This window comes from Brienomyrus brachyistius, chromosome 6 (genome assembly GCF_023856365.1).
Source record: "Brienomyrus brachyistius isolate T26 chromosome 6, BBRACH_0.4, whole genome shotgun sequence".
NCBI lineage: Eukaryota > Metazoa > Chordata > Actinopteri > Osteoglossiformes > Mormyridae > Brienomyrus > Brienomyrus brachyistius.
The window spans coordinates 10215343-10239397 of record NC_064538.1 but is presented as its reverse complement, the minus strand read 5'-3'; the positions used below and the strand labels follow the sequence as shown (position 1 = coordinate 10239397).

The following is a 24055-nucleotide window of genomic DNA, read 5'->3' as shown; positions in this document are numbered from 1 at the left end:
CCTCGTAGTTTATGAGTTTGTGCTCTGTGATTCCAGGGTCAGTCTCCAGGGCTAAAGTCTCACTGCACCCTATGTGCTACATTAACCAGAATGCAAGGCAGTTGATGGTTCTGATATCTCAAAGAAATCAGTTCCCCGTTGGTTCAGACCGTCAATGCACTGCTGGACTTTGTTAATAGTAAATAGCAGTTGCATCTGAGCTGAATAAAAACAAAATGTGAACAATTTCCTACGCGATCCTACTCCTGCTGCAAGTATGGCAGGTTTACTTAAAAAAAAAAAGTACACCATTTTTTTAAATTGTTTAATAGATATTTTTATGTACATTGTTTTGAGTATCATGTAAAGCTGAGGAACATTTGGCAAATTACAGATATAGAGTATCGGGTCTGTTTTAGAAAATAACAGCATTTTAAACACTGTTGGCATTTCTTTGGAGGTCCTGACTGCTTCAGTGAGCCAGAGATGAGCTTCTACTTATTTATGCAAGAAAGCTAATGACCCATTTCTTAAGGTATTGATAAAGTTTAATAGTGAAAATGACGGAATGGTTGTGCAATAATTGTACTTTTATGAATTGCAAACATGAACCTTTGGGCCAGGATTGGTGGCTTCCTCTTGGCCACTGTTACTGTTATCTGCAGAAAACATTCACATATTTCATAGTCACGTAGTTTTTGTACAGTTAGGGTGATGTTTTGATGCTCGCAGTAGGATTTCGTGAATGTCCCATTTGTTTGTAATCTTTGTCTATTTTCTGTGGTTTTCCATGACAGAAAAACCTGAATTATATGGCATTTTATAATTTGTTTATACAGGTATGTGTACAATACAAAAGAAGCTGTGTGCTTCGGATGGCATTTCTATGAGCGAATCAGCAACAGCCTGATCTTTGCTTCGGCTGCTCCTTGCGCAATATCAACGGTGCTTCTTCCTTCTGATCCGTCTGCTGCTTGAGCATCCTGGCGGCACAGAAACAGGAAGCGTGAGAGCAGAAAGTTCTGCTGTAGCAGTATGCAAAATGCAAATGGGCATTAGGTGTGGGGACGCATCTGAATGCAAGAAAATTAAGTGGCATTCACATTATAATCTCTATAGTGCAATAACAGTGATACTGTAAGTTAAATTAGTGACAGTCATTTATACTAATTAAGGGTCCTAATCATAGATTTGCCAAGGGACATACCGGGCCAAAGTTTCCATTGAGAGCGTCACATTCTCCCCAGTGGCAACGCTACACTCCATGAACTTAATCCGGTACTCCTTTAAAAGAAATATATCCAGTAAACAATGTCAGGACCTCATATTGCTCAATATACAGCAACGATATCATGAGCCAACCCGACCAAAGAATACGTGCTGCAGTCTGCCTTGCGCAAATACTTAGATCGGAAATAGTGTCCGAAATTAGCATTTACATGGTTACTGTGGAGAGTTTTGTAGGTCATTTGCTGTGTGGTAGTAAGATCTGCTATTTTCAATGTGGCTACAACCAATATTGGCTTCTGTTTCTCTTATGAAGAAGAAGAACTGAACAGTAAACAGCTTTCTGTCTGTAGTTCAGAGTCAGTTTTTTCATAAAGACCTTAACTGTTTTCTGTTGATATTTATAGTAGTTCCTTGGTCAGTTCAATGGAAAATCAGTGGTCTGTCGTCAGTCCCTAATGACTAACCATAAAAATTTTAAGTGTATCTGGAAATACCCTACTGAATTTATATTGTTCAGGGAAAAACGGGGCAGAAACTGATGAAATCACCTGTAAGCTTCTGTAAAAATTAAATAACCTTATTAAAAGTTTAGCAATAGTGATAATACTATGAAATATTCAGACATTAACCAAAGACTCTGTATACATGCTATGGTCTATAAAATCCGGTAGCTGAAGTTGACAGATGTTAGTATGTCATCATACCTTAGCTAATCTTTCCCCCTCATGGAGAGGGACTTCTCGTTTGAAGCTGTCATTTTTGTTGCCCAGCAACATAATGATGACATCATCTGTGGCTCCTTCCTGTCAGAGGCAAGATCACTATAGATAAAAATCTTATGCGAGAGAGCCTTTCTCACTTCCATGTTTAAAGAGTCAGACCTGTTTATATGGCTTCAATTAACCAAAGCCATAAAAATCTGAGGCTAAAACTGTCCTAAGAGACTTACTTTGCTAGAAAATTATGATCAGTTCAGGTTGTTACCCTGACTTTAGTTTGAAAGTAGGATATCTGACTTTGTAAGATCTTAATCTTAATCAGAAATCATTTGCTGTATCAACTCCATTATGTACAATTTGCACATACATTGTTTTGCCAAAAGTATTGGGACACCTGCCTTTACACACAAAATTTTATGACATCCCATTCTTAATATATACATAATATGAGGTTTGCCCACCCTTTGCAGCTATAACAGCTTCAGCTCTTCTGGGAAGGCTGTCCACAAGGCTTAAGGGTGTATTTATGGGAATTTTTGACCATTCTTCCAGGAGAGCATTTATGAGGTCAGGCACTGATGTTGGACGAGAAGGCCTGGCTCACAGTCTCCACTCTAATTCATCGCAAAGATATTCTACCGGGTTGAGGTCAAGGCTCTGTGCAGGCCAGTCAAGGAGCCAAGCCCAACCCCTGAAAAACAACCCCACACCATAATCTCTCCTCCACCAAATTTTACACTTGGCACAATCCAGTCAGGCAATGTCGTTCTCCTGGCAACCGCCAAACCCAGACTCTTCCATTGAAATGCCAGACAGAGAAGGGTGATTTGCTCTACAGACCAGTGCTGGTGTTCTGTCGAGTTGAGCCACTTTGTTCAGTTAGACTACCGGTAGTGATAATCGATAGCCCTAACCCTAACCGATAGCAAGTCTAGATAGGTGGCTGAACTCGTCAGAACACCGGCGTGCTTTACACCACTGCATCCAGCGCTTTGTATCGCACTTGGTGATGTAATGCTTGGATGCAGCTACTCGGCCATGGAAACCCATTCCATGAAGTTCTCTAGGTTCCATTCCTTTGCAAATGAAGGAAGGTTTGTAGAAGCAGTCTGCAGGCCTAGGTGCTTGATTTTATGCACCTGTGGCTATGGAGGTGATAGGAACACCTGAATTCAATAATTTGGAGGGGTGTCCCAAAACTTTTGGCAATATATTGTGTGTGTGTGTGTGTGTGTGCATATATATATATATATATATATATATACATACACACACACACACACTCACACACACACTCACACACAAAAAGTTTCTGATGCAGTTTAGAAAAAAATGTATGCTTTTCAATGTAGAATAGCAGGATTCCTACTGGACTTTTAAACCTAGCAGCATTTTGATCAGTGTTCTGCTGTTTAATCATTATGGCTCCTACTGAGAGTAGCTGTGTACGGCTTCTGAAGAGATTAAGAGGGTCTGACAGAATGGCAGATACACTAGTACAGTATAAGAACATTACCTGAATGCAGGACATCCAGTATTGGACACTGTTGAAACTATCAATGCAAGTTATGTCGTACATGAGTAGCAGTCCCTGGGCTTTGCGTAAGATCTGTTTAGTAATGCTGTGGTACCTGAGAAGACACATTGTAACTGAAAGCATATATACACAGACACAATAGATGAAGTTATCCGTGTCTTGGCCTTGGACAATTAAAAGGGAATACATTTTCTGAAAAATTGCAGAATAGCCAAGATAATTTAATTAACATTAAAATGTATGTGGATAAGAAAAAGGACTATGGCATCTATGCATCTTAGCTTGGTCACACCACGCATCTTTGTCTCTGCAAGCAGCCTCACTCATGTGACCATGGAACCTCACATTTGTCACACTAACTTTAAAAATTTTCAGTGCTATCATTTTTGCATTTTTAATAATGGGCCTGAGAATTATTGTGCAAACCTGCACATTCGTGGGGATCCTCTACCCCAAACCCTTGTGAATGTGAAGGGGTGGCTGTAATCTGCCACAATTATTAATACTGTATATGCAACTGATATTCTGAACTTAAGTAGAATCTCTTACCTCTCCTGTCCAGCAGTGTCCCACAGCTGTAGAAGGACGCGTCTACCATCCACCAACAGAGACTGGATACAGCTGTCAAGACCTAACATGTACATACAAACACACTACATTAGGGGTTTCAAACTCCAGTCCTGGGGGGCCGGAGCCCTGTGTAACTTAGCTCTTTCCCTGTTCCGCCACAAATGATTCAGCTCAAGAGCTGCATGGTAATTAGCACAAGGAGTTGAATCCAGTGTGTTAAATGAGGGTGAACAAAAAATTGTGTAGGGCTCCTGTAGTATCTTGTGACACTGGAGAATGCTACTCACCAATCGTGGCACAGTGGTCCAGGGTGAACTCCCCACTCTGAGTGCGTTTCATGAAGGAGGTCTTGCCTACACTGCTGCTGCCAACCAGAACTATGTTGTATAGTAGGTCCGGGCCTGATATTGGTGGGCTCCAGCTGCCTGTGGGGAGACAGCCAATAGCACGCTGTCTGTTGTCCTCCGGCGTCACAACAATTCCTCCACCCATGGCCCTGAATCCCTCTTTCCCTTTATCTTCTCTATGTTTCTGTTCCTTTGCTGCCGCCTCCCTTTCAGCCATCACATCTCCACTCATCTCCTGCTCCGCCTCCTCATAAATTCGTATGGCTTCCATTCTCAGCTCCTCTTCTCCACATACTTCCTCTGGTGTCATCCTGTGTCTTTCTGTCCCTTGCTCTCGTTTCTTCACTCCCTCTTTCTCCTTGTCCTCGCTATTCACATGTTGTATTAATGATACACCTTGTTTATTGCTAGATCTGGATGTATCATCTACTCCTTTCATGTCTGACCCTCTTTTGCTATATTCCACTAATTCTGTCAGTAATTGGTTATTATCTTTGCAAGCCTCATCTCTCCTTTCATTGTCTTTCTCTCCCTGTTCTGCAAGAAGCTCCATAACATTCATGTCGCATTTGAGCTTCTCTATTAAACTTTCACTATCCTCTGAGAAACCTGTAGATGCTTCTTCACTTTCTATTAGATCACTGCCTTTGTCCTTTTGCTGCCCAACCTCTGTTTCTTTGGCCTGAATTGTCCCCTGAGCTGGTCCAACATCTAAACATTCAGTCTTCCTCTCTAATCCATCACCCTGATATGCTAACAACTTTTCCTCATCTGTTGATATTTTTTGTTCTAGCTCCTCAAAACCGCGATATTGACTGAACACAGGTGTCTTGTCCCATTTTTCATGGGGGCAGTCATTACTGTAATCTTCCACAGCCCTATCCGTGTGAAGGCTTTCCTCTTCACTATGCTTTAGTGCTATATCTCCCTGCGCTAACCCTCCTTCAAATGTGTCCCAATTCTTCCCATCACCTTTCTGCTGTCCTGCGGTACCACCGCTATGTTCTATTACTTCTTGAGTTATTACTTCACTTAGCTTTTTGGACCCTGCTCCTTCATAATTATTCTGCCTTTGCGTCTTTTCTTTGTATTCCATCTCCATCGCTATCGTGTCCCAGCCCTGACTAGTCCCTCCATCCCATTTCGTGTCGCTTTCCATACTTAACTGCAGATGCTCTAAAACATCACCCCTGTCTTTTTCACAACTTCCCTGCATTTGTATTCTATCGCCATCCATTTGAAATCCAGCATTCTGAATAACTTCGAGTCCCTCAGCTGTCTCTGCCATAGCTTGACGACCTCTCATTGCACCCATTTCACGGACTATTGAATCTCTTTGTATTGCCATCCCCGTGCAAATAGTCTCATCATCATTATTCGGTATCTCAGGCACCCAGGTAGAGTCTGTGTTTCCGCCTCCCAGTACATCACTTCTTACCAGAACACTGTCAGGACTCTGCTTTATAGCATTTGCTTCTTGTTTTTCTCCATCCAGAATGAAACATTCACTTAAGTCATTGCTGTCTTTTTGATTTACAGCATTTGCTAAAGTGGCTGGACATTGTCTGTTTTCCATGGTATTTCCAGTCGTTCCCTCTATAGTTTCTACATCTTGATGTTCTTTATTATTTCCAAAAGTCTTTAAGTCTTCTGTTTTTCCCCTCAACTCCATCAGTTTAACTATATTCCTTTGCTCAGCACACTCACCTTCTGACAAAATGCATTTGTTTTCTTGAATTTCCTTTAACTCATGATTATCTTTGATAAAGTGAATGATTGTGTTGCTTTGGTCAGCAGCTTGTGGCATCTCTTGAATTTTTGCTATATCCTGTGTTATTTGTACATTATTATATTCTAAATTATTTTCAGTTTCATTCTCCTCTGCTATGGGGTAAAGATCATTAGCTAATATCTGTCTGGTCTCATTGTTTCTTCCAAACTCGTCTTCGCTCCATCTTTGCCAATAAATAACATTGTCTATCTGACTCCCCAGTTCACGTCTTTCTTTGTACGCTGTTGGCCCCAGTTCAGCTTCATCTGTTTCATCCCAGATATCCCAACTCTCCTTCTTCTCATTACACCCAGAATAGTACTGCTGCTCCTTTAGCAGCTCACAGTCCCAGATCCACTCATTGTCCTCCACAGCTGCCCTGGACGTGTCGGGGTCACATTCATTTTCAGATCCCCCCACCTCCCGAAGCTTATCAAATGCATCTCTTAGATGAGTCTTGTATCTGTATTGCAAGGTACATGGTAACTCTACCCCCACATACTCTTGGTCCCAATCCAACATCTCTGCCTCCATACCCTCTTGGTCCTGGTTAATTATCCCTACCTTCTCAATCATCTGGCCCATATTCAATAACTCTGTCTGAACAAAGTCCTGAACCTGACTTGCCTCCTCAGTCTCCAGGTCCCTGTCTGGTACCATTATTTCCTCACCATCTTGCTCCTTATTCAGTACCTCCATGTCCTCTCCCTCCTGATGACAGCTCAGTATCTCTGCCTCCTCACCCTCCTTGTTGTTACTCTGTATCTGTACCTCATTACTGTTCCGGTCCTTATTCAGTAGATAAACCTCTGCACTGTCCTGGTCTGTATTCATTACCTCTGCCTCCTTACTCTCCTGATCTTGAATTAGAATCGCTGTCTCCTCACTTTGCTGACCCTGAATTAGTGTCTCTGCCTCTTCATTGTCCTGGACCTTATTCAGTATCTCTGTCTCCTCACTCAGTGTGTCTGCACTCAGTAAATCTGTCTCCTCTCTCTGCCTGTCCTTGGGTGTGATGTCTGCCTCTTCCCTCTCCAGGTATTTACCCAGGTTCTCTGCATCACTACTGTTCTGGTCCTCATGCTGTATATATACCTCCACACTCTCTTGGTCCTCATTTGTTATCTCTGCTTCCTCACTGTCTAGCTTCATGTCCAGGGTATCTGCCTTCTCATTGTCCTGGTCTTTATTCAGTAACTCTACCTCCACACACTCCTGGTTGTCATTCAGTATCTCTGCCCGTTCACTCTCCTTGACTTTAAACTGCACCTCAGTCTCCATGTCTATGCTCACTAAATCAGTCTCCTCTCTTACTTGATCTTCATGTATCTCTGCCTCCTTATTCTTCTGATCCAGAAACTCTACCTCTTCATTGTCCTGATCCTTCTTCAGCAGCTGTACCTCCACATGCTCCTCATCCTGATTTAGTCTGTCTGTCTCCTCACTCTCTGGGCCCTTGTCCCATATCTCTGATTCCTCACTGTCTTGGTCCTGATCTTGCATCTCTGCCTCCTTACCCTCCTGGTCCTGGTTAATTATCCCTACCTTCTCAATCATCTGGCCCATATTCAATAACTCGTTCTGAACAAAGTCCTGAACCTGACCTACCTCCTCAGTCTCCAGGTACCTGTTTGGTACCATTATTTCCTCACCATCTTGCTCCTTATTCAGTACCTCCATGTCCTCTCCCTCCCGATGACAGCTCATTATCTCTGCCTCCTCACCCTCCTTGTTGTTACTCTGTATCTGTACCTCATTACTGTTCCAGTCCTTATTCAGTAGATGAACCTCTGCACTGTCCTGGTCTGTATTCATTACCTCTGCCTCCTTACTCTCCTGATCTTGAATTAGAATCGCTGTCTGCTCACTTTGCTGACCCTGAATTAGTGTCTCTGCCTCTTCACTGTCCTGGACCTTATTCAGTATCTCTGTCTCCTCACTCAGTGTGTCTGCACTCAGTAAATCAGTCTCCTCTCTCTGCTTGTCCTTGGGTGTGATGTCTGCCTCTTCCCTCTCCAGGTATTTACCCAGGTTCTCTGCATCACTACTGTTCTGGTCCTCATGCTGTATGTATACCTCCACACTCTCTTGGTCCTGATTTGTTATCTCTGCTTCCTCACTGTCTAGCTTCATGTCCAGGGTATCTGCCTTCTCATTGTCCTGGTCTTTATTCAGTAACTCTACCTCCACACACTCCTGGTTGTCATTCAGTATCTCTGCCCGTTCACTCTCCTTGACTTTAAACTGCACCTCAGTCTCCATGTCTATGCTCACTAAATCAGTCTCCTCTCTTACTTGATCTTCATGTATCTCTGTCTCCTTATTCTTCTGATCCAGAAACTCTACCTCTTCATTGTCCTGATCCTTCTTCAGCAGCTGTACCTCCACATGCTCCTCATCCTGATTTAGTCTGTCTGTCTCCTCACTCTCTGGGCCCTTGTCCCATATCTCTAATTCCTCACTGTCTTGGTCCTGATCTTGCATCTCTGCCTCCTTACCCTCCTGGTCCTGGTTAATTATCCCTACCTTCTCAATCATCTGGCCCATATTCAATAACTCTGTCTGAACAAAGTCCTGAACCTGACTTGCCTCCTCAGTCTCCAGGTCCCTGTCTGGTACCATTATTTCCTCACCATCTTGCTCCTTATTCAGTACCTCCATGTCCTCTCCCTCCTGATGACAGCTCAGTATCTCTGCCTCCACACCCTCCTTGTTGTTACTCTGTATCTGTACCTCATTACTGTTCCAGTCCTTATTCAGTAGATAAACCTCTGCACTGTCCTGGTATGTATTCATTACCTCTGCCTCCTTACTCTCCTGATCTTGAATTAGAATCGCTGTCTCCTCACTTTGCTGACCCTGAATTAGTGTCTCTGCCTCTTCATTGTCCTGGACCTTATTCAGTATCTCTGTCTCCTCACTCAGTGTGTCTGCACTCAGTAAATCTGTCTCCTCTCTCTGCTTGTCCTTGGGTGTGATGTCTGCCTCTTCCCTCTCCAGGTATTTACTCAGGTTCTCTGCATCACTACTGTTCTGGTCCTCATGCTGTATATATACCTCCACACTCTCTTGGTCCTGATTTGTTATCTCTGCTTCCTCACTGTCTAGCTTCATGTCCAGGGTATCTGCCTTCTCATTGTCCTGGTCTTTATTCAGTAACTCTACCTCCACACACTCCTGGTTGTCATTCAGTATCTCTGCCCGTTCACTCTCCTTGACTCTAAACTGCACCTCAGTCTCCATGTCTATGCTCACTAAATCAGTCTCCTCTCTTACTTGATCTTCATGTATCTCTGCCTCCTTATTCTTCTGATCCAGAAACTCTACCTCTTCATTGTCCTGATCCTTCTTCAGCAGCTGTACCTCCACATGCTCCTCATCCTGATTTAGTCTGTCTGTCTCCTCACTCTCTGGGCCCTTGTCCCATATCTCTGATTCCTCACTGTCTTGGTCCTGATCTTGCATCTCTGCCTCCTTACCCTCCTGGTCCTGGTTAATTATCTCTACCTTCTCAATCATCTGCCCCATATTCAATAACTCTGTCTGAACAAAGTCCTGAACCTGACTTGCCTCCTCAGTCTCCAGGTCCCTGTCTGGTACCATTATTTCCTCACCATCTTGCTCCTTATTCAGTACCTCCATGTCTTCTCCCTCCTGATGACAGCTCATTATCTCTGCCTCCTCACCCTCCTTGTTGTTACTCTGTATCTGTACCTCATTACTGTTCCGGTCCTTATTCAGTAGATAAACCTCTGCACTGTCCTGGTCTGTATTCATTACCTCTGCCTCCTTACTCTCCTGATCTTGAATTAGAATCGCTGTCTCCTCACTTTGCTGACCCTGAATTAGTGTCTCTGCCTCTTCATTGTCCTGGACCTTATTCAGTATCTCTGTCTCCTCACTCAGTGTGTCTGCACTCAGTAAATCTGTCTCCTCTCTCTGCTTGTCCTTGGGTGTGATGTCTGCCTCTTCCCTCTCCAGGTATTTACCCAGGTTCTCTGCATCACTACTGTTCTGGTCCTCATGCTGTATGTATACCTCCACACTCTCTTGGTCCTGATTTGTTATCTCTGCTTCCTCACTGTCTAGCTTCATGTCCAGGGTATCTGCCTTCTCATTGTCCTGGTCTTTATTCAGTAACTCTACCTCCACACACTCCTGGTTGTCATTCAGTATCTCTGCCCGTTCACTCTCCTTGACTTTAAACTGCACCTCAGTCTCCATGTCTATGCTCACTAAATCACTCTCCTCTCTTACTTGATCTTCATGTATCTCTGCCTCCTTATTCTTCTGATCCAGAAACTCTACCTCTTCATTGTCCTGATCCTTCTTCAGCAGCTGTACCTCCACATGCTCCTCATCCTGATTTAGTCTGTCTGTCTCCTCACTCTCTGGGCCCTTGTCCCATATATCTAATTCCTCACTGTCTTGGTCCTGATCTTGCATCTCTGCCTCCTTACCCTCCTGGTCCTGGTTAATTATCCCTACCTTCTCAATCATCTGGCCCATATTCAATAACTCGTTCTGAACAAAGTCCTGAACCTGACCTGCCTCCTCAGTCTCCAGGTCCCTGTTTGGTAACATTATTTCCTCACCATCTTGCTCCTTATTCAGTACCTCCATGTCCTCTCCCTCCTGATGACAGCTCAGTATCTCGGCCTCCTCACCCTCCTTGTTGTTACTCTGTATCTGTACCTCATTACTGTTCCAGTCCTTATTCAGTAGATGAACCTCTGCACTGTCCTGGTCTGTATTCATTACCTCTGCCTCCTTACTCTCCTGATCTTGAATTAGAATCGCTGTCTCCTCACTTTGCTGACCCTGAATTAGTGTCTCTGCCTTCATAGTCTCCTGTTCCTCATTTAGAGTCTCCACCTTCTCCCTCTCTAGCTTCTTTTCTAAGGTCTCTACCTCCTCACTGTCTTGGTCCATATTCAGGTTCTCAACCTCCGAATACTCCTGGTCCTCTTGCATTATCATTGCCTCCTCACTCTGCAAGTACCTCTCCTCTATCTCTGTTTCCTCACGATCCTCATCTGTATTCAGTGGCTCAAACTCACCACCTTCTCTGTGCTTTTTCAGTATGTCTGCCTTCTCATTGTCCTGGTCTTCATTCAGTGACTCCACCTCCTTATACTCCTGGTTGCCATTCAGTATCTCTGCCTCCTCACTCTCTATGTCTTTGCTTGCTAAGGCAGTCTCCTCTCTTTTTTGGTCCTTATGCGTTACATGTCCCTCTTTATTTTCCTGGTCTAGTATCTCTGCCTCCTCATTGTCCTCATCCTGTAGTCTCTCAGTTTCCTCAATCTCCTGGTCCTCTAGTTCCCCATTGTCTTGATCCTTATCCAGGATCTCTGCTTCTTCACCCTCCTGAACCAGGCTGATTATTACTGCCTCATCGCGATCCTGGCACTTATTCAGTATTTCCGCCTCCTCACTGTCCTTGTGCATTACCTGTAGCTCATTCTCTATGTGTTTGTTCAGCAAATCTGTCTTTTTTCTATCCTGACCCAGGTTCTCCAGGTCATTACCGTTCTGGCCTTCATTCAGTATATGTGCCTCCACATTTTGCTTATTCTGATTTAGTAGCTCTGCCTCCTCACCAGTCTGGTCTTTACTTAGCATCTCTGCTTTATTACCATCCTTTGTTATTTTCATATGGGCTGTCACAGTCTCATTGTATTTACCCAGCACCATTGTCTCCTTATTATACTGATCGTCGTACAATAACTGTGCCTCCTCACCCTTCTGGCATTGATTCAGTATCTTGGCCTTCTCACCTTGCTGCTGCTTACTCAGCAACTGACTCTCCATGTCACAGCCTAGTAAGTCTGTCTCTTCTCTGACCTGATCCTTACTCAGTATCTCTGTTATGTCATTGTCCTTGTCTTCATTCAGCAGCTTTAACTCCACACACTCCTGATTTTGATTTAGTATCTCTGCCTCCCCACTTTCCTCGTCCTTACTTACCATACCTTCCACATTATTGTTCTGGGTCATTGTCATGATACCTGCCTGCACAGCCCCGTGGTATCTGCTCAGTATCTCTCTTTCCTCCTTGCCCTGGTCTTTGCACATCGTCTTTGCCTCCCCACTTTCCTGGTACATACTCAGTAGCTCTGCCGTCCTTTGTTGCTGGTCTTTACTTAATAACTCTGCATCCATACCGTTTTGTTTACTCTCTTCCTGGATGCTTGATTCATTGTCCACTAACTGTTTGACTGACATAACTATTTCTTTTTCATGTGTCATTTCTCCTGATAGGTTTATAGTCATCCGCATATCCTGGTTTTGATTTGGGGAATCCTTTACCACACTCTCCCTATGCTCATTAAGTGGTTCTACCTCCTCACAGTATGTATCTTGATTCCCTTGCTCCTTATTGTTAAGTTCCTCACTCAGAAACTCTGCCTCCACTCCCTTCTCTTCCATACTTAATAACTCTTCCTGCTTGCATCCCTGGTTTTTAATCAATAGCTCCACCATAATATTTTCTTCTTTCTCATTCAGTACCTTTATATGGTCATTGTCCTCATTTTTATTCGCTAACTCTGCCTTCTTTATATCTCTGTCCTTATGCAGTAGACCTGCTTTCCCACTATCTTGGTCCTCATTCATTATCTCTGCCTCTTTACTTCCCTGACACTGCCTCAGTCCCTCTGCTTCATCACTGACCTCATCCAGTTCCTTGGACCCCTCATTCTGCTGCTCCTGATTTAGAAACTGTGTGTAGTTTCTCTCCTGATCTTTATTCAACAGTTCTCCTTCCTCATTCATTAAATGGGTGTCCTCAGGTTCATGACCAGTACTCAGTAATTCTTCCTTCTCAGCCTTGTAATCTTCACTTTTGGATTCTGTATTCTGACTTTCATTTTTTTTATTCCATGATTCTGCCTCTTCCCTCTCCTGCTTCTTACTCCCTGCCTCATCCTTTTCTTCCTCTTTTTCCTCTGCCTCTTCCCTCTCCTGCTCCTTACTCCCTGCCTCATCGGTTTCCACATCTTTTTCCCCTGCCTCTTCCCTCTCCTGCTCCTTACTCCCTGCCTCATCAGTTTCCACATCTTTTTCCCCTGCCTCTTCCCTCTCCTGCTCCTTACTCCCTGCCTCATCCTTTTCTTCCTCTTTTTCCTCTGCCTCTTCCCTCTCCTGCTCCTTACTCCCTGCCTCATCCTTTTCTTCCTCTTTTCCCTCTGCCTCTTCCCTCTCCTGCTTCTTACTCCCTGCCTCATCCTTTTCTTCCTCTTTTTCCTCTGCCTCTTCCCTCTCCTGCTCCTTACTCCCTGCCTCATCGGTTTCCACATCTTTTTTCTCTGCCTCTTCCCTCTCCTGCTCCTTACTCCCTGCCTCATCGGTTTCCACATCTTTTTCCCCTGCCTCTTCCCTCTCCTGCTCCTTACTCCCTGCCTCATCCTTTTCCACATCTTTTTCCTCTGCCTCTTCCCTCTCCTGCTCCTTACTCCCTGCCTCATCCTTTTCCACATCTTTTTCCTCTGCCTCTTCCCTCTCCTGCTCCTTACTCCCTGCCTCATCCTTTTCTTCCTCTTTTTCCTCTGCCTCTTCCCTCTCCTGCTCCTTACTCCCTGCCTCATCGGTTTCCACATCTTTTTCCTCTGCCTCTTCCCTCTCCTGCTCCTTACTCCCTGCCTCATCCTTTTCTTCCTCTTTTTCCTCTGCCTCTTCCCTCTCCTGCTCCTTACTCCCTGCCTCATCGGTTTCCACATCTTTTTCCTCTGCCTCTTCCCTCTCCTGCTCCTTACTCCCTGCCTCATCGGTTTCCACATCTTTTTCCTCTGCCTCTTCCCTCTCCTGCTCCTTACTCCCTGCCTCATCCTTTTCTTCCTCTTTTTCCTCTGCCTCTTCCCTCTCCTGCTCCTTACTCCCTGCCTCATCGGTTTCCACATCTTTTTCCTCTGCCTCTTCCCTCTCCTGCTCCTTACTCCCTGCCTCATCGGTTTCCACATCTTTTTCCTCTGCCTCTTCCCTCTCCTGCTCCTTACTCCCTGCCTCATCCTTTTCCACATCTTTTTCCTCTGCCTCTTCCCTCTCCTGCTCCTTACTCCCTGCCTCATCCTTTTCTTCCTCTTTTTCCTCTGCCTCTTCCCTCTCCTGCTCCTTACTCCCTGCCTCATCGGTTTCCACATCTTTTTCCTCTGCCTCTTCCCTCTCCTGCTCCTTACTCCCTGCCTCATCCTTTTCTTCCTCTTTTTCCTCTGCCTCTTCCCTCTCCTGCTCCTTACTCCCTGCCTCATCGGTTTCCACATCTTTTTCCTCTGCCTCTTCCCTCTCCTGCTCCTTACTCCCTGCCTCATCGGTTTCCACATCTTTTTCCTCTGCCTCTTCCCTCTCCTGCTCCTTACTCCCTGCCTCATCCTTTTCTTCCTCTTTTTCCTCTGCCTCTTCCCTCTCCTGCTCCTTACTCCCTGCCTCATCGGTTTCCACATCTTTTTCCTCTGCCTCTTCCCTCTCCTGCTCCTTACTCCCTGCCTCATCGGTTTCCACATCTTTTTCCTCTGCCTCTTCCCTCTCCTGCTCCTTACTCCCTGCCTCATCGGTTTCCACATCTTTTTCCTCTGCCTCTTCCCTCTCCTGCTCCTTACTCCCTGCCTCATCGGTTTCCACATCTTTTTCCCCTGCCTCTTCCCTCTCCTGCTCCTTACTCCCTGCCTCATCCTTTTCTTCCTCTTTTTCCCCTGCCTCCTCACTCTCCTGTGTCTTACTTATCGACCCTGTATCCTCACTCCTGGCCTGGGTTCCCTTCTTCTCCCAGAGTGCCTGCCCCTCTCTCAAGTGGGGGTCGGCCTGAGCGAGACCTGACCCAGTCAGGAGGTTCTCATTTATGGATGGTTTGACCCCAAAATCTGCTTTGCCGTGGACACCTGAGGTACTGCAGAGAGAAAGACCAGCATAAGTTTTGACCCCATCAGGAAATAGAAATATCCATCCATCTTCCCACCCCTTATCCAACTTATTCCAAGCAGCAAAGGACACAAAACATGGGTAAAACCTTTACTGAAATTCCAATGAGAAGCTGGTCATGGTGTGTGTGTGTTTGTATGTGTATGTGTATGTACACACATCAAGGTCTGGTTCTCATTTGAATTCCAGCCTATTCAGACATCTGATTGGTTGGTTCCACCTTCTCTAGTTGCTTGAACCCACTTCATTTACTGTCTGATTGGTTATCTCTCTGAACCAATCATTTTTCCTTCTGCCCTCAGAACATTTTTGTGTAAGTGCAGCCCCCATGAGCTTACATTAATCAATGCAGGTATGAACACAACCAATATTTTCTCTTACTTATTTGTGAAAATATCATAATTAGGAACTAGACACAAATTTAAATTGTGCTGTAAATGAGCAAAACTGAAAATAGACCATTAATAAGCATGTAATAGAAACATGCAAAAGTTAAAATGCAACCTCGTTTCATTTCCCTGCTTCATGAAAAGGACTGCAAGGGGCACACGTGAATTGTAATCCTTCTCTTTACTGTAAGTCACTTTGGATAAAAGCATCAGATGAATTAGTAGAATGTAAATGTAAATAAAAACAATGAATCAGGTGTAACGTATCTGAGTGTTAAATTCAGTCACTTCGGGGGATTTAAAAATGCATAAATGGGATGTTTTTTGTATTCATATAATAAAACTATGATTTGTTGAAAGCTATAGAAATATGTTAACACTATAATATTATGTATAGGACTTTTTAAACAAGGCCAATGACAATTTTACAAAATGTACAGCTAGCAACTTACACATGTCTAGCCCACCCCCACCACAACACCCTCTTACCCCAAGCTGTGGGTTCCAGAATATTCCCTCTTGAATTGGAAATACTGTTCTTGCTTGCAGGATTCTGTTTTGTGCACAAAAGGGTGAAAGAATCGGCTTTTAGGTGCTGGGTATTATACTTGGCACATATAATGGTGTTCATTGTTTTTCCAGCAATTGAGCAAATTGTACCGTTTACTACTGTGCTAATCACTAGTGACTTGCTGGGCATATGTCCACCACATTGATTAATAAAATGGTGAAGACTCACCAAGGCTTTCAGTAAGGTCCTGGTGAGTCACCCGGCCGTCCTGATCCCCATCCAGCTGCTGGAACACCTGGTGAAGTTCCTCAATGCTGAGACCAAGCTCATGGCTCAGGCCCTGAAAGACAGCAGCTAGTCATAAATCTAGAAGTGCTTGCTATAATATAATGTGTCATTAATAAAGATTTTTCCCTGTGACGCATATCGTGAATGCCAAAGATGCATTTTACCTTCTTTCCACTGGCGTAGCTCACACATATATAACCATAATTTTCATTTACTTGATTTAGGTGAATACAGTAATGAATGTAAGTTTTCTAATGTAATTGATGCGTTTCCTAATGAGTAACATTCCATTACAATAATTCATTTAAAAACACTGATGGTCAAAAAGTCAATCCAATTGTTATATATTAGCCTACTAGATTGGTACCTGCACATTTCCCCATGTGATGCAACCCTTCTCCTCAACATCAGGCTGATGGAAAATTTCCTGTATCCTCTGCAGAAGGGCAGCAGTATTTATATGTGCCTCTGCAGTGCAGCCCTCGGACCATTCCAGACCCACATCCCGCTTCCTCAGGTTATCCTGTCCCTGACGTCTGGATCCCATTTTTCTCCTTGCTGCTGGCAGAAATGTGTCTTGCGACTCTGAACATTCCTGTTGTGTGGTTATGGCCGAGTTCTCGGGCCGCTGCAAATTTGGGATGACGCCCACGGAAGTAAGTGATTTGTCGCTCCCACTTCCACTGCCACTCTTCCTTTCTACTTTCTCATTCCCACATTCTCTCTCTTCATTTTGCACTGATTTCATCACTTCATCAGTAGCAGATTCCTTATTGTCTGTAGCCATTGTTTCCTCTTCAGTCTCTGCCATTTCCTGTATCTCCTTCTCTTTAAGCCTTTCCCTGCCTCTCCTGTGAGAGGTACCCATCTTTCTTCTTTTCTCACTCCTGCTGGATGCTCTGTCTGAGTAGTCCTCATGCTGTTCGAAGCCCTTTACAACATTAGTGGCAAATTGTTCAGTTGCTGTAGGATCCTCAGTTACACTCTGTTGGCTTTCAAAGTCTTCAGCTCCGCTGTTATCGTTCGTGATCTTGACTTTCTCTTTGCTTTTTGATGTCACCTCTGCCATACTGATTTTTGTTTCCTCTTTTGTCATCTCCATTACCACATTTATAACATTTTGCTTTACCAATGTTGCCTTTTCCTCTTCTCTTTCCTCTTGTTGCACACTGATTTCTAACCCATCTATCTTGCTGAATCCTTTACTCGTTTCTGTCTCCTTATGTAGGCCCCTGCCTCCCTTGCGAGAAGAGCCCATTTTTTTCCTTTTCTGCATATGAGTGGATTCTTTCTGAAAGCTCTCATCAGATTTTTGATTCATCTCCAATGACAGGGTATTGGCAGCAGTCCTCTCGGTTACTATTGGATCTACTGACACATTATGGAAAGGATCATAAATGTAGCTAGAATCATCCTTTTTGCGGTCTGTGGTTTCTGTTTTGGAGAATTCCTGAGAGACCGCTACACTCTCTTCCATTGCAATATTTGTCCCTTTCATTTTTATGTCTCCCTTTTCTGCCAACTTCCATTTATTCTCCTTGATTCCTCCTACCATATCTACCTCTGGTTCTCCTTTGACCTCCTCCACAACCAGGGGAGTTTGCTTCTGCTCTGCCACGCTTTTATCACCTTCCTGTATATCAAGTTCCTTTAATACCCCTGTGTCCCTCAAGATGGTGTTCAGTTCCTCAGTGATGGCCCAACTTTCTTCTTGCCCTTTCTCCTCTCTCTCCAGCTTCACATCTACCTTTTCTGCTCTTATTTCTTCTAATACACTTTGATCATCACCTGCCCCTGTACTTCTGTTCTCCATCTTATTTTTTCTGGCATTCCCATGAGTTGATTCTGTCTTAATGTTTTTGCCTAAGTTTTCCCATTCTTGGGGCACTATAACATTTTGTTTGTTTTCATCTTCTGTAGATGGTGCTTCCATATGGCTTGATTTATAGAATTGGCTATTCTCACAGGGTTCCAGCAGATCCTCAAATGGAGTGAACTTTACTTGTTCCTCTGGAATAAAGGTTTTGGATTCATCATGAAATAAAGAACTCTCCACTGAAGGGTTCTCTAATGGTGAATTCTTCTCTCTTTCTGTAACTTCTTGCTCATACTTTTCCGAAGAAAATGACTCTAACATATTCAAGTCAATCTGCATCAGCTGTGTTTGCCTCCAGTTCTTTCCTGTTTTTTTAGCCTCTGCACCATCTCCTTCTTCCTCTTTTGTACTCTCTTTCTCATTGCTTGCACCTTCATATTTCATCACATTTACCTCCAGAACGACATCTGCTACACTCTCTTTCTCTGCCTCATCTCTTTGTCCTCCATCTGTTCCTCGGTTCTCTTGTGCCACATTGTCTTCTAATACGTGTGTTTCTCTAAGTCTGTGAGTCTCGTTAAATTCAAGAATTCTAGTTCCTGTTGTCTCCTCTGTCTCCCTGTCAACCATGCCAGTTCCCCCTAATCCTGGAGCTCTAATTGCTGTTTCTCTTACCTCTGGTTTCATATTTTCCTCAGCTATGCCTGTGCCTCTTGATCTATCTCTCTCCCTCCCTTCCATGTCTACCAAAATGTCTTCAACAATATCTGTTACTGTTGCTTCCTGTGTCTCCCCTTTCTCAACCATATCTGTGCCCAGAAACCCTGATATTGTATGTTTCTCATTTGTTTCTTTTGTGATTTTGTGTTTCTCCTGTTCTTTATCCCTATCGGTTCTCGTTAACGCCTCTGCCTCCTCGTTCTCCTCCATGTCCAGCAAACCTTCCTTTGTTACGTGTTCCTTGCTAACATACTGTATCACATCAAGTCTGCTTTTCTCTTGTGACTCTTTGCCCTGTAGCACACATACGTCCACAAGGTCTCCAGAGCTTCTTAGCATCTCCTCAGGTAAAATATCAATCTCTTGTTCCCTGTCACTTTTTATTTGTAAGCCACGCCCCCCCTTACGTGTAGAGCCCATCTTCCTCTTTTTATGCTCAAAATGAGTCATTTCATGTTTGTTGTCCTCAGGTTCAGTGTTTTTTTCTGATTTTGGCAGCTGTAGAGCAACATCAGCATGGCCCAATTGACCACTGTCTGTTGATTGAAGTTCTCTGAGGAGCAGGTCTCTATCACTGGTGTCTTCATCGGTTAGCCTCCCTTCTGATTGGTCTAAATTCATAATGAAATTGCTCTCATTGGTTAAGTGTAATTGTTTATTCTTTTGAGCTTCTTCACTGTACATACTTTGAGGGAACAACTGAGAATCAGCTGATTTGTTCTCAATTGTGGACACCTCTAAAATGTGGATCGCATGCTGTGTTCCTGTGATAGTAGATTCTTCCCTTCCTTCCAGACACTCACTAGCCTTTTGTGGCTCTGTGTGTAACTCTCCTAATGGTTGGGCTGTCTTGCTTCCAGCTTGCTTGTCCACTGCATGCTTAGCAGCCCCTTGCCATTCCTCTTGCTCTGCACCATCCCACCCTTCCCTTCTCTGTTCTTCCAAATCTGTGGGAAGCTTTCTGCGAGTGGACCCCATTCTCTTTTTTTTCTCCATCTTGTGAGATTCCAGGTGAGGTGAGTCAGCAGAGTAAGGGTCATGTGATGGGGCGAGTGCCAACAAAGATGCTGTTTTCTCTGACAGGGAACTTTCTTCTGGTTTATAGTCCACCTCTCGTTTCTCCTCTGTGGTCCCAGAGTTTCTCTCCATGGACCAAGATGCAACCCCGACAGCCATTGAGTCCTCCGTACACTTTGATTCTCCCCCTGTGGTCCATGATTCTTCTCCCATGGGTCTTGATCCCTCCTCTATAGGCTTTGGTTCTCCCCCTGTGGTTGCTGATTCATGTTCCATGGTCCTTGATTCCTCCGACAGGGTGGCAAAGACGTCTGCCTCTTTGTCCCTCATCTGGCTGCCCAGACCACGCAAATCTTTGCGGGTGGAGCCCATTCTCCGGGCTTTTCCTGACTTCTTGCCTGACATTGTAATTCACAGAAATTCCTGAAATTGGACACATTTGATCAGTTTCATTCAGATCTCCCACTTCAGTGTACCAAAGCAACTAATTACAAAGATTACTATTTTTACTATTCTGAATGACAAATTCGACAGATTAATCCTAGAGTTTTCAGTGAGTACAAATTTAACCCATCCATCAATGCATCCACCTTCTAACTACATATCCAGATCATGGTCACTGGGGCCGGGAACCTGTCCCAGGCAGAACAGAACACAAGGCATGGGTGTACCTTAGATGAGATTGTTAAATTTAATGTACCTTTTCCAAGTGTTGGAATTACGGAATTATTTTTCCTGTTAGTACCTATACTCTAACAGTTCATTTTAAATGAATAGTTAATATCTTTATATTTTCAAAGAAGCCTTAGTCTCTTTCTAATAAACAGTCGGGTTTCTTGCATTATTTCCTGTATGGTTGAAAAAAAGTAGGCCAAAGTGGTGTCATATTAGCATATATCATCTTTCTGACATGTGAGAAGTCTGCATAAGCACCGTTTTATCAACAAAATAATGTGCAATCATTCACTATGCCCATGCATGACCATGTGAAGCAAACTTTGTGTCCGAATGTTAGTTTGGACGGTTTGCAGTAGTTCATTTACCACGATATGCAGTTAGCAGTTTGCTTGTACAAAATGCAGAACAAGATTATTTACATGCACGTAAGTGACAAATGCTGCCTGATGTTGCTGACAGTGTTAACCATATAATTATACATTGTGTCTAATTTCTTTGCAAGAATGCTGGGTGAAAAGATTTCCCAGCTAAAGTACTATATCATAAATGTACTAAAACGCTGTTTCTCACATAAATTGCTTTTTTTTATATCCAGTTCTATAAGTCACATGACATACCACACAGAGCTGGACAACAATGGAGGAAGCAAGGCTTCCTGGTGATATACCAGAAAAAGCTAGTTTCTGTTTACAAACCTATCATCAGGCCCTCGGCGTGGTTGACACACACTGCAGCAAAGGGTTATTTAGCTTATCGCCCGCGATCTGACAATCAGGAAAACCTCATTAAAGAGCAGGGTGCATATCCAAGTAAAGTTAAGCTTCAGCAGTACTGAAAAAATCTTTTACCTTTAAATTATCATTATTTCAAAAGGTGAAAATTAATTATTTGACTTGGGACATGATTCGCCCTAGAAAAAAAGATGAAAATTGTAGCAGATTGTCCATGGCCATCATTTTAATGAAGTTTACAGTTAATGTTACCTGCACGATAATCACTACAAAATGACACTGAACAAGGCCAGTGTCTTCAAACACAGCTCTCACAATATATCTAGAGACCTGTTAAAAACAAAAGGTCTGCTTTTGTCATTTTGTACTTTTACCAAATAGATAAATAGATTTGTCACATTATATATTACCAACAATATTGTGGTAACTGTCTATAGACAATGTGAAACTGTGCTACAGAAATTCAGTTCTTGGGCAACCATGAAAATTCTACAATTAGCCAGGTATTTCAGTTATCAAAAATAGAAGCCCAGTGTATTATTCATTAATTAACCTGAGCAGTTCTGCATTACTCCTTACTAGATATAATCAGTTACTAGTACAGTACAGCTAAAATTAGACATAAAATAATACACCAGTTCAGCTGTTCAAAAATGGATATATGACCTATGCTTTTTGCACCTGAAAATGTGTAAGACAAATTAAACATTGATTTCCAAGACAAAGTATTACTTATTTAGGAGCGACGTGGGACAATTCTTAAATAATTTCATTTTTGTAAAATGTAGAAGAACAACGGAAAAGTATTTTTCCTTCCAAAGTAAAGTTGTGCTTGTTTGCTAAACATCAATAGTGTTTGGGGGGGGGATGCATAATCATGCAGGAAGATTAATGCTTCCTTTAGAATGACTGACTCCGTTCGACAAATTGTCCCATCTCCTCTGTTACTACAGAATATCCATTAAAGAATATGCAGTTTATACATAATTTGTATGATTTTTAAAAAATCTTTACAAATAATTGAATCTTAATTAAATTTTAATTTAAATCATAGAGGAAAAAACCACCTGTCTAGCTTGTATTGTACAGTCTTCAGCAGTACAACTGTAAGACGTGAATCAGTTACATGCTTTGACATGGCAGTAGTCCCTGATGGTGCACCATGAAAATCAGAAGCTTTTAAGGAAGCATCTGTAGGCTTCTTTAAAATCTTCTTAAACAACTGAGTCACTGTGATAATAATTTGCTATGGACACCTACTCTCACACACACACACACACAGCAGAATAAAAATGGTCATTATGAATGGAACAATTCTGATATAGTGCCTTTCCGAAAATGAGTGCCCCAAAACACTTAACAATGTGTAACTGTACGGTATTTAGCATAAACATAAAATTTTGAATCATGCCACGCCATTGCCAGACGTGTTTCATTTGTGAATATGACCTAATTTGACTGCAAATATTAAAAGATGAGACTGAGATAGACTCTTACCTTAAGTCGCACAAGCATTACGCATTCTGAAAAATTAAACCTTAATCAGTTGTTGGCAGAACGTTCAGCACCCTGAAGTCTTTCTAAAAACTGAATTCCTATTGCTTCATGACCTGGTTCATGACTTTTTTTCACCATACAAAAGTTTCCTTTACCCATTACTATGACAACAGCGCAAGACTTCCTCCATAAACTCGTCAAAAAAAAAAAAACTGTCAAAAAAGACCAGGGTTTATTAACTTCCTGTTTCTCGTAAACCAGCCACCAAACTGCACACTTGCTTAAAGTGTGCACAATTTTTGATGCTGAATTACAGACAGCCACTGTTACTGAATGTCTTTAACACGGTTGGTCAAACGCGATGTCTTGTTTTGCAATCTAAAAGGAGACAACTAAACAGAAGATCTGCTCAGCTCTCCACAGGAAATGGAATGGCAGTTTAACACCTCAGTGTGAAACACTCAGTATGAATATATGACTATCTTTGCATGTGTAGGCCGACGGTCCAAGTTACTGCTGCACTTTTTATCTTTAACCACCATATATAAATACCCCTTTACAGTTAATTTAACTACTGGTGTGCATTTACTCTGGAATAATCGTTGCTTTGTAGCTAACGTGGTATTTATACGTAGCAGTTACACAGCAGCGGTAAGTAAGTGTTCTCTCTAACTGTATGATCTTTGCCTGTTTAACCAAAACTACCTTCTGAACGTGGGGGCTGTGTTACGTAATCTATGAGACTAGTTTTTCTCTAGTTTCTAGAAGGGCTTCTTTTATTCACATTATAGGGCTCTGGTAGCAACAAATGTTCTGCTTTCTTGACATGATTACAAATTTTAACATTCATGGTAAATCGTGAGTGAATGGTGCTATACATAACAGAACCTAAGCTTATTCTAGATATTATGCTCTGGATGTGTTCCTTGCCATTAATGATACCGAATTTGTCACAGAAATTATTGTAATTTTTCCCGTTATAATGGAACTGTGTACCTTAAATGAGTCTTTGTCCTGGTTTAGATTTCAGAAAAAGATTTTATGGTATTTATAAGACTATACCATGATTTCAAAGAAGTGATTTTGATCAAAACTGACTAAACTGTTTCAGTGTTACCTGGAATTTTCTATTATTAGTTAAAATGTGGGAAATGAGGTAGAGGGCTCTCCCTTTTCTGGGAAACAATCATCGGTTACTTTGAGTGTTGTACAAATCCGAACATGCACAGAAAATTATGTTCCCGCTTCACAGATGAGAAAGGTTAATGAGGTCATTCAAACACTCTTGGGGAAACTGAATAGCTTGTGCCTAAGTCGGCAAAAATATTCAGCATTTTGT

The 24055-nt window shown here is 42.8% G+C and overlaps 1 protein-coding gene across 50 annotated transcripts; it reads right to left on the bottom strand.

Annotated features, from left to right (window-relative positions):
- Window positions 1-505: 505 nt before the first annotated feature.
- LOC125744541 (protein lava lamp-like) lies at window positions 506-23651 on the bottom strand. 50 transcript variants are annotated; one of them, XM_049016504.1, is made up of 17 exons: window positions 22717-23651; window positions 16625-20233; window positions 16198-16309; window positions 15948-16011; window positions 14773-15037; window positions 14173-14352; window positions 13753-13992; window positions 13573-13692; window positions 10696-13392; window positions 9661-9714; window positions 7906-8679; window positions 4323-6924; window positions 4015-4096; window positions 3445-3559; window positions 1914-2012; window positions 1187-1263; window positions 506-962 (listed from the first exon to the last, which is right to left on the bottom strand). In XM_049016504.1, the coding sequence occupies exons 2-17, from the start codon at window positions 20213-20215 to the stop codon at window positions 875-877; spliced, it is 11160 nt and encodes a 3719-aa protein (XP_048872461.1). In that variant the 5' UTR covers window positions 20216-20233; window positions 22717-23651; the 3' UTR covers window positions 506-874. The 50 variants fall into 50 exon arrangements, with proteins under 50 accessions (XP_048872461.1, XP_048872456.1, XP_048872458.1 ...); XM_049016499.1 differs by having other exon boundaries at window positions 9661-9789; window positions 10771-13392; XM_049016501.1 differs by having other exon boundaries at window positions 9661-9867; window positions 10849-13392.
- Between the last annotated feature and the right edge of the window lie 404 nt (window positions 23652-24055).

Excerpts from the sequence above, each read along its gene's own strand:
- LOC125744541 (XM_049016457.1), bottom strand. The coding sequence starts at position 20,215 with ATGTCAGGCAAGAAGTCAGGAAAAGCCCGGAGAATGGGCTCCACCCGC. Across the intron at positions 13,993-14,172 it reads AAGAGGCAGAGGAAAAAGAT|GAAGAAAAGGATGAGGCAGG; the intron begins GTGGAAAAGGAT and ends GAGGAAAAAGAG. Across the intron at positions 4,097-4,322 it reads GGACCACTGTGCCACGATTG|GTCTTGACAGCTGTATCCAG; the intron begins GTGAGTAGCATT and ends TGTACATGTTAG.